At 49.5% G+C, this 10,702-nt stretch overlaps 1 protein-coding gene across 2 annotated transcripts in view; it reads right to left on the bottom strand.

Moving 5' to 3' along the window:
- Positions 1-10,702, bottom strand: part of GMPR (guanosine monophosphate reductase) — a 43,456-nt gene that overhangs the window by 14,850 nt on the left and 17,904 nt on the right. For both annotated transcript variants that reach the window (XM_014545177.1, XM_005873022.2), the window contains exons 5-6: positions 4,623-4,704; positions 52-158 (exon numbers count right to left, since the gene is read on the bottom strand). In XM_014545177.1, the coding sequence (XP_014400663.1) occupies positions 52-158; positions 4,623-4,704 (189 nt within the window). The remainder of the gene's footprint in view (positions 1-51; positions 159-4,622; positions 4,705-10,702) is intronic.

The raw sequence follows: 10,702 nt of genomic DNA, 5'->3' as shown, positions 1-10,702 counted from the left end.
GATGCCCCCCCCCCGCCCCAACCTGCCCCCCAGCCCCGCTTGGAGACTTACAGAGATGATGTGCCCCTTCAGGCCATGGGCAGAGTCTGCGCACTCAATCACGGCACTCAGCTGGGGGTACCCCACCCCCGTCTTGGTGCGGGTGGTGCACACGGAACCTGGATGGAGGAGAGAGATGGTTCATGGATGAGCAGAATGGGACACAACATGAGCCTCCCTCACTGTCACATGGCAGAGGAGAGGCGCGAGGGAGGGACTGCCCAGCAACTCGACAGAGGTGGTTAAAAGCACACTATGTGGCCGTGCAGCCCTTCGGGTCCTCAGAGCTGTCACCTGCTCACATCCAAAACATAACCCACCCCATAACCTGCCACCGTCACTCTCCCCTACGACAGCAGCTCCCCTTACTGGCCGAGCACTGACTCTCCACACTTAAACTCCCATCCCTTCCCACTGTCCTTCCCTCTCCCACACAAACACACTACATTTCAAGGACCTCCTAGATTTCTCCCACAGCCTCCAGCCTCTGTACCTTCCTCTTTTGTCAAATTACTAACTTCTCCAGGCCTCAGGGCCTCGCCTGTGGCATGGAAATTAAAACATTGGCCTCACAGGGTAGAAATTTAAATGGCATAGGGAATAAAATCATTTGGCCCAGGACTTGGCACTAACCCTATGCCTGCCCCCTCACCCTCACTCTCACCCAAGTCTGTCCTCAATATGCCCAGCCTGCTGCTCTCCATGATCTCATAGTCCACCTCCAACCCTGTCCGAATCCGCATCCAGCTGGGCTCTGAGGTCAGCCTCCACTCAGGACCCACACAAGCCACCTAAATGCCTTCGTCCTCTTGACCTCTGTCTTTCCCACGGCCAAGGCCAGTCCTGGTCGCCCATCCCGTTATCCCAGTTAGATCCCAGCCAAGACACGCCAGAGGTTCCCACAAATGCCTGCTTGCTGCAGACCCACCCTTCCTCCCAGCAAGTGTGCACCCTGCTCCAAGACATGCAATCAAACCCCAGACACCTCCCCTCCCGCTGCCCACACTCCAGCCACTCTGACCTTCCAGTTCCTCCTGTACAGCCAGTTTCTTCCCACCTAGGGAGTCCCTGTACATGATGTTCCCTATCCAAACACTCCCCTCTGCATGCCCCTCCTCCCCCTCCCTGTCTTGCCAACCCTTTCTCATCTTCCAGGCTTCATCTTAAATGTCACTGCCTCAGGGAAGTTGTTCTCACTGCATTCATTTAAAAAAAAGAGTCACTTAAACAATTATTTGTGTCAGAACCAAGGACCAGTGTTCTCTGCTGGGTGGTAGGCTGCTGGATGCTCACTCCTGTAGAGCACTGAGAATAGAGCCCGGACCTACGGCGCTACAAATAGTCACCGAAAGCATCTGAGAGTTCAAGAATGGATCAGTCACCCACATCCCTGGCACCACTGCTTCACACTCAGCCAGTTCCTGCTGGAGGTCCCGTGGTGTCAACAACGGAGTGCCCTGAACCCCTCCTCTGCCCGCCAGCGCTGGGGATGAGGTGCTCAGAGCCCCAGCCTCCTCTCCCGCTCCCACCCCACCAGCGGCTTCACAGCGTCCCACAAATGTCTCCCAGGCGTCCTTAGGAACAGGGTCAGACAGAGAACCATGCCCATTCTCCCAGGCCTCGCTTCCCCAAGAAAACAGGATAGGAGATCACCTTCTCCTGCATCTATCCCGCTGCAGGCTGAGACCCACCTCTTTACATCCATCCCTTCCATGTGCACTCACAATCCTGGAGCCAACCCGTGCGTGCGCTGTGTGAGGCAGAGGCACAGCTTCATCACCTCCGGCTCTGGGTCGGAAGTGGCTTTAGCCCTCTTCCCCCTCAACTGCTAGATCCTCAAGGGAAGCAGGGGCCTCGGTGCAGAGGCCCGGAGCTCTGCACAGGTGAGGAGAGGGCAGGGGAGAGGTCTTTTTCTAAATATTAAAATCTTTAATATGAAATTATTTAAATTTAGTTAAGGTTAAAGTTGTACTTTTTGATGGTAGGCATTTCCATGTAGCTCCTAGGAAACCTCAAACAGTCTTCTACCCAATCAGAGCAGTAAAAACCTCCTAACTGTAACATGTTTTTGAAAGATCTGCTTTGCTCTCTTCATTTCTAGTTTCCGAGTCTACTCTGAGGATGGCACCTGCCCAGACTCTGTGAGTCCAGCCCCGGGGTCCGCTCTGGATCCATGGCCCTGAGAAGTCCTCTCCGGGGGCAGGCGGGCTCCTCTCAGGACTAAGGTGGGCGAGGACCTGATGAGCCCCAGGTTAAAGCGACAAACTGGGCCCATATTTCTCCCAGTCCTGTCCTAACTGTAACATGTTTTTGAAAGATCTGCTTTGCTCTCTTCATTTCTAGTTTCCGAGTCTACTCTGAGGATGGCACCTGCCCAGACTCTGTGAGTTCAGCCCCGGGGTCCGCTCTGGATCCACGGCCCAGAGAAGTCCTCTCCCGGGGCAGGCGGGCTCCTCTCAGGACTAAGGTGGGTGTGGACCCGATGAGCCCCCAGGTTAAAGCGAAAAACTGGGCCCATATTTCTCCCAGTCCTAGCAGCAGGGGCGCCCAATTTCAATGCTTTCTCCCAGCTCCTGGGAGTTACTCATTAACGGACCTTGTTTAGTGCTGTCATTTACATACACATTACTCAGTGTTTTCACTCGAAAGAATTTGTGAAATGTCAATATAATCTCCAATTAAATTAAAGAAGCAGCTCCAATACGTCAGGCTCAAAGGGAGCCACTGATCCTGCTCAGTCACATCTGTTCCAGACAGACAGCCAGGGGGTCACACGGTGCTAGCGGGAGGACAATCAGTCTTCAGGGAAACACCCAGAGGACGCGCATGAAGACACCACGCACAGCTGAGTGCTCGAGATCACATCAAGAACAGCTCCTTGTGAGCCAAGAATGCTGTGCACCCCCACGTGCCACACAGCACCCACCCGCACAACGGCAGCCACAACGGCAGCCACAGGACACTCAACACGTGTTTCTGATTAAACAGGTAGCTGGTGCGCTCCCCTGCCTTAGGAGCAAGAGTCCTCCAGGTCTATGTCCAGCCTGTTCTATTCTATTACAAGCCTGGTCTATTGCAGCCCATCCTAAGCGGGAGCTCCTTGTAAGCAAGAGCTGGGCCTTATCCTTTTTTTGACTTTCAACAACGACAGACACTCAGTAAAGACCAGAGTTGTCTTTCCTGTTGCTCAGAGCGGCGGTCACCAACAGGTGGTCTGCGGACCACTGGTGGTCCATGAGGTCCGGAAGGTTGGCAACCGCTGGCTCAGAGTGTGTTACAAATTGGCTTAGGTGAGTGGCAATAGAAAAAGCCCAATCTTGACACTCTCCCGTGTGTTAAAGGCTCAGGGGCCTGGATGGGCCTATAGGGCTCTTCTTCCATCACAGTCCCTCGTGGCTCTCCTTTTCCCTCAAGGTTGACAAGTGTGTGATCACAGCCCAAAGACGTCTTCTCCCAGCAGCGCTTGCCCACACCCAGACAAGTGTGTGATCACAGCCCAAAGACGTCTTCTCCCCTCCCAGCAGCGCTTGCCCACACCCTTCTCCTGTTAGCTTATGATTTGCTTCCTTTTTTGGTAATGTTTTTTTTGGGTAGGCAATATTTTTTAAAACTATGTTTTTATTTATTTTTAGAGAGAGAGGAAGGGAGTGGGATAGAGAGACGGAAACATCGATGAGAGAGAAACATTATTGGCTGCCTCCTGCATGCCCCCTGCTGGGTGGGGATCGAGCCCACAATCAGGCATCGAACCAATGAAGTCTTGGTTCATGGGTCGATGCTCAACCACTGAGCCACACCAGCCAGGCTGGGTAGGCACTAATTTTTTTTCAGTCTTTGCTGGTTTTATTCCCAACTGAAAATGTGTATCTTCTTTCCTTGGTTCCCATTTTAGTGTCTGGTTAATAATGAATATGAAGGAAGAATTTAAAAACACGGAAGCTCAGCTCAGGTATGGCCAGAGGGGACAGCGAACGCCAACTGGCCCCGAGAGAAAGTGGAGCCACCAGTATAAGAATAGAAAGGCTCCACCTTGTTCCCCCACTCAAGACACCAATGAGCGGTTTTAGGAGCGGTTTTGCCAAGAAGAATTGGGCAAATCTGATATGGATATGTACCAAGTGAGAAGCCAAAGTGACAACTACCTGGGTCAGGTTCAATATGGCCTCACAGCCGCATGCTATTTGCAGTGTTTGGGGTCCCTCAAACACTCACGGAAACCTGAGTTATTCATGTCCATGAACTGTCCCAGGGATTCTTCACCCCTCATCTTCCTCTTCACAGTATATGTGGTCATGAACGAAATCTGCATTTTTCTCTTCCACAGTTACACTCTAAAACCTGGACCTCACATCCTAACCACACCCACACTCCTTGACAAGTTACCCAGGGGCATCAGATGGCAACTCAATGACATTTCTAATGAGGAGCTTCTGTGGAAGCTCAATGAGATCCAAAACAAATGTACTTTAAACTTGAGGGTGGGTCACTCGTGGGCTCCCTTCTGGCCATCTCCAGCCCCTGTAAGCCCCAGACCCCATTCCTCCCCATCACACACCCTCTGCTGTTCTCCCGGCAAGTCTTACCTGGTCCAACTCCCACTTTGATTATATCTGCTCCGGAGAGAATCAGCTCTTCCACCATCTCCCCTGTCACCACGTTCCCCGCCTGAGACAGAAAGAACACAGCTCACGTCATGAACTGCTCCTGGTGGCACAAAGATGAATGAGGGAGGAACTCACACCTGGACACAATCATGAGCATGTCCCAAGCCACCAGGCAGCCAGGAAAACAAAAAAAAAAAAGAAAAAGAAAAAGAAAAAGAAAAGGGGGCTGTGGGGGTGAGGAGAGAAAACATTGGATCCTATAGAGGCACACAATTTGACACCCGGAGACTACATAGAGAAAACTATGAACAAATTCCTATGCACACTGCACATATCTTATTTTGAAGTAAAAAAACAAAACGGGAACAAATACAATATTTGTATTTGCATGTGGCCCGCGGGCCGTAGTTTGAGGACCCCTGCCTTAGACTATCTAGGTCAGTACTTTGCAAACATTTCAGCAACGGGCAAAACAAAATCCTACAGAGAACAAATACATAAAATGAGCTCTGCAACACTCAGTTGATTCAAATCTTGATAGTTGGGCATAAAATGCGTCACAGATTGTAAAACCCCTGAAGAACCTTTGTGGAGCCCCAGGGGCCAGGATCAGGAAAATGCTGGTCATCTCACAGCTGGGAAGACACCCGTGTACCCGCCCTCGGGTGAGAGGTTCCCACCCAGAAAGGAAAGGGCAGAGGAGCCCCCGTGGACCAACAGCACTGGAACCGGCTCTGTTTTCAGAACACGAAGCTGTGACCCTAATAAAAGATATGTAAGCCAGGACATGGCAGCATCTGAAAACCAGAGGCTGCCTCTGGACTGGAAATAGCACCAGTTCTCTCACTGCGGGAGCCTGGGAGCCCTTTCTGACAGCTTACTGTCCTGTGGATTCTTCAGCTGGTGCACAGACGTGGTGCGATGCCTGACTGAATTTTCACAACGGCACAAAGTCTTATTTTGGGAAATGGATCCTTACTCACGCCACTCATTTTTTTTTAATTGAAGTCCCACTGTCTTTCATTGAATTGATTCCCCGGGGGAATTTTTCTTTTTTGACCAACGCAAAGTGACTCTTAACTTTGTATGAAATTATCTTGGAAAAGGGCGATAAGGAGGGCTCAAAGCTGCTTTAATCCAAGCAGCATCTGACAATCAAAAATGATAGATGGTCCAGAAAGAGGGCTCCAACATATGAGAATTGTGTTACGGGTCAGCGAGGAGAGGAATCATATTTTAAGAGACTGAGCTGGGAAAGGCATCTTTTGAGAACAAATACAGATTATTACTTATACTTTTCACCAAAATAAGCTTCAGGTGGATTACAGTCAAACTAAAAGTTTTATCCCCCCAAACTTAGAAGAAAACCTTGAATACGTATAATAAGCATAAAAGAGAGAGAAAAAACATAAACATGGATCTGCCCTGGCTAGTGAGCTCAATGGTTAGAGCGTCAGCCTGCACACCAAAGGGTTGAGGGTTCGATTCCCAGTCAAGGGCATGTACCTGGGTTACAGGTTCCATCCCCGCCCCTGGTCAGGGCATGTACTGGAGGCAACCAATCAATGTGTCTCTCATATCAATGTTTCTCTCTCTTCCTCCCTCCCTCCTTGCCTTCTCATATCAATGTTTCTCTCTCTCCCTCCCTCCCTCCTTGCCTTCCTTCCTTCCCAACTCTAAAAGTCAATGGAAAAAATATCCTCAGGCCAGTATTAACAAAAACAAAACAACACACATAAACATAGATCTGTCTATCTGAAAATAAAAAGCTTGTTCACACCTAAACACACAAACTCATACATACAATCAACAAAGCTAAGAGGCAAATAAGCTGGTGCAGAAAATGCCTGTAATTGTGACAAAGGGTTCCTGCCACAGGAGCTCTTCCAAATGTACAAGAAGAATGCTAACACCTCGCCGACTAGCTGCCAAAGGATGTGAACAAACGAATGAAAGAAATAAAATTGGCCAACACACACAGTGAAAGAACTGAACCTTTCTAATAATTGATTTTACATTATGAGACCAGTGAAGTACCACTTTTCACTTCACAAATTACCAACGATTATGAACACAAAATGCTAAAGAGAAAACAGACACTCTTTCTCTGCTGGAGGAATGTCTATTTTAGTACAAGTTGTCTTAGGAAACAATGTATGCACATGGAAGAAATGCAAAAATTTGTACATCCTTTCATCCAATAAGACTACTTCTAGGATCCTCTCCCAAGGAGATAATCACAGATGAGGTCACAGGATTTGACTACAAGGATGTTATTTACAACCATGCAACACTGTGAGTGCATTCCCCCGAAGGGAATCAACCCAGGGCCTCTCCAAGGGATGCTTTTAAGCTTCATTGAATGGCATGGGAAAACGCCCAAATGCTTCCAGTATAATATGGGGGAGACAAAAGGAAATAGTAAGATCTCCACTTTGTTTTTAAAGAAAGACAACACGAGTATATGTATATATGAAAACACACACCCACATGCTAACAAATTATGTCTACATGAAAGGATTATCTGACTTTTAATCTTTTTCTTTAAAATATTCTAGATTTACAGTATAAATTGTATGACTTTTATTAAACATGATTTTTTTTTTTTTTTTGCTTTTGGTTTGTTTGTTTTTTTAAGCACAAGGACCCGCATGAACTCTGTGCCCAAGAAAGAACATAATAGAAATCTGAGAAACAAGACTCTCATTCTTCCTTGCTGGTTGACCTGCTGAAAAATAAAGCTTTAAAGTTTTAAAAATAAGATAAAAATAAACTTTTAAGAATAAAATTAAGAAATCAAAAACAAAGACACTGCTTTAAGCTCGCCACATAATTTCATTTTCAGTGTTAATTTACATCTCCTCCTCCCCGACCCCCCCAAGTCTGGTGCTGCCTAAAATAGTAGATCATTTTATTTGTGTGCCTACTTCACACAAAATAAAGGAAATAAAGTCAGCTCATGATGGATGAACCAGGTGCAACCAGGCACAGTCTACGTTTAAAAGCTTGAGGACGACGATACTGTCTGGGTAGCCCAGAGGTTGGCACAGGTAGCTGAGGGGATGGGAGGATACCAGTGTGGCTCCTTATAGAGGCCAGGCCACAGTCTCCACAGAGGGCTGCTGGGTGGAAAAACCCCGAATGCCAGGACATGCCTCGAGCCTGAGGAAACACGACAGGAAGGCTGACGACGAATGGGAGAGGACGAGGGAGTTTCCACTTGCAGGAACAAAAAGTTTTCTATTCAAGTTTGAAATCAAGAAGGGCAAAGATAAGGGGGAAAGGAAAAGACAACGTCAGAATGAGAATGCTGGCAGGAGTATGGCCCGGCTCCAGTGAAAGCTGCAGGCAGGCGAGGCAGCTCGGGGCCTGAGCTTGCTGGGCGGGGGAGTGGAGGGGGAGACTAGCGAGGAGCTTGCTTATCTTGGCCTGAAGCACCACGGGTGTGCAGTGGATATGGACTGTCCGAATGGGACCGCACCCAGCAGCACATCCGGCTGTCACTCAGGCAGCTCAGGAACGACCATTCTGGGGGCAGCCACAACAAAACGGAATCTCCAGACCCTTATCTGGGCACCAAAGCCAGCAAGTGGAGATTTCCACTGGGTCCCCCTTTCCCTGAGGGGCCATGTGCTGCCGGCAATGACTGCTCCTCCATTCAAGAAGGGTGAGGACCCCAGGAAGAGACACAAAAGCAACAAAATGAACCTTCCCAGTACTTTTGTACCATTTAAAAAAGCCCCCTGGGCAAGACCCAAACCCCAAACTGTTTTGCTCCAGTTTTTCCAGCTTTCCTTTAGACCTGGACACCTATGGCCAAATAAGTTCAGAAAGACCTGGGTTCAAACGATGGACCTCCCACTCCCATGTAATCTTAAGAAAGTCACTTCAATTCTGGTCTCCGTCCATGTTGCTATGACATCACTCATCGTGCCTGCTCGCTGTTGTCCCTGTAAGGTTTACAAAGCTCTATGGATTCCTAGCACATGCCCATCTCTCAGCTGGAGCTCAGTAAAATGTTAATCCCTCCACTTCAGAGTTACTGCTATAGATTGCTCTTTTTTCTTCTTTCTTTCTTCCTTTCTTTCTTTCTTTCTTTCTTTCTTTCTTTCTTTCTTTCTTTCTTTCCTTTTTGAGTTTTAATTGTGGTCAAATATTTACAACATAAAATTTACTGTTTTAGTTATTTTTTAATAATTAAGTACATTCACATTATTGTGCAACCATGTCCACCATCCATCGTCAGAACTCTTTCGCCATCCCAAATGAAAATTCTGTTCCCATTAAATGATAACTTCCCTACTGACTTTTTATTGGCTTTTCTGAGGCCCTTTTCCAAGAAAAGTCCTTTCTAAGGAAAGAGTAAGGCAGGTGTCAGGCAAGGGTCAGCGCACAGCTGCAGGCTGGATTTGCCTATGGGACCAGCCAACAGTGGCTGACCTGGCATTCCCCAGGGTGCTGAGCTGGGTGCCTGGTTTAATCTGAACAGCTTAGGTGTCACAGACCTACTTCTTCATAGGACCAGGTCAGAAAGAGCCACCAGCACAAAAGCATCTCTCAGACCCAATTCGGGGACCTCAGTGTCCCACCCAGCCTGTGTGGGCAGGCAGGCTGGCTGCAGTGTGGTGTAAGGGAAAGATCACAGGGCCTGGGACAGGCTGCCTGGCTCCAAACTCCAGGCTCTGTGATTCTTGGAAAGCTCCTTGACCTTAGGCTAAGTTTCACATTATTAAATACTAGAGGCCCAGTGCATGAAATTCGTACATGGGTAGGGTCCCTAGTGGCTGCCGGCCTGGGCCTCCCTTCCCCCAGCGCCTGCCGCCAACGCTGGCCGGGGTGGGGCAGGCCAGGAGGAGGGGCTATGGGCAGTTGGCCAGCCAGCCCTGCCCCCCTGGTCGAACTCCTGGTCAAACTCCCAGTGGACAATTTGGGCCCTGTGTGCGAATTCATGCACAGGTAGGGTCCCTCAGGGTGGCCTGTGGAGATCAGGCCCCAGCTCACTCCCCCAGCCTCGCAGCCCTGCAGCCCCGCCTGGCACCCCGCCTGGCACCCCCCCTCACCTGCTCCACCATCCTGCCTTCAGGGCGATAGATTGGGCCGGGGCCCCGCCCGGCTCCCTCAGCCCCTGGTCGCCTTCTTTGGGGTGATCGGTGGGGCGATTGGGCCCCTGCTCGCACCTGCCTTGACCTGGCGCCGCCCGCTCGCCTGCTCCACCATCCCACTGCGGTCCCACTCTCATCGGGGCCGATCGGGGCCGGCAGCACCTCCACTGCCGCCAACTATGTTCTGCGCCACCTCCTGGTGGTCAGCACATGTCACAGCGAGCGGTCGAACTCACTGTCGAACTCCTGGTCAAACTGACCACCAGAGAGGACAATTTGCATATTAGGCTTTTATTATATAGGATAGGTGCTATTATTCTTACTTAAAGACTTGTTATTATTAAGAAAAAAGTGTCTCCCCCATGCCAGTGTCTTTTCCCACAGCACGTAGAATATACCCACTTGTTACACTCTTCTAACAGCCAGCCCCCTAGGGGACCCTTTTCTGCCAAAGATGTTCTGTGAACTTCCCTGCTTCTTCCTCCTTACATGTGGCAAGGCTCACCCACCCGAGGTGAAAGGCAAGAGAAAATGCAGTACATGAAAACCCAGGGCGCACTGGGCAAAGGGAGCAACAAGCCCTCGCTCCCGACACAGACCCTGGAATGCCAGCCTCTGCCAAGGGCATTTCTGAGCACCTTTTCTGCTCCCTGCACTGTAACAATTGTAACACTCAGCGCCCCTATTATATTCCTTTCAGTCCAGAGCACTGGACAAACGGTATTGCATCCTCACAATGCCGCCAAAGCTGTAAGAGAAACTGTTTCCAAGAACTGGGGACGCTAAGAGCATTGGGGGTTTCCAAATGAATCACAGATTTCAGGGGTCAGCGCAGGCGAAGAATGGCTGAGGAATAAACACCCACCTTGCCAAAGTCTCCTGGTCATTGCTGGGGAAACCAACAAGAACACCGAGAGCACAACCTGGGCCAGCCAGCAGGCGCTGGAGAGGCACTTG

The sequence above is a fragment of the Myotis brandtii genome, unplaced genomic scaffold (assembly GCF_000412655.1).
Source record: "Myotis brandtii unplaced genomic scaffold, ASM41265v1 scaffold398, whole genome shotgun sequence".
Classification (NCBI taxonomy): Eukaryota; Metazoa; Chordata; class Mammalia; order Chiroptera; family Vespertilionidae; genus Myotis; species Myotis brandtii.
Note: the sequence above shows the minus strand (reverse complement) of the source record. Positions and strands in the feature narration are given on the sequence as shown.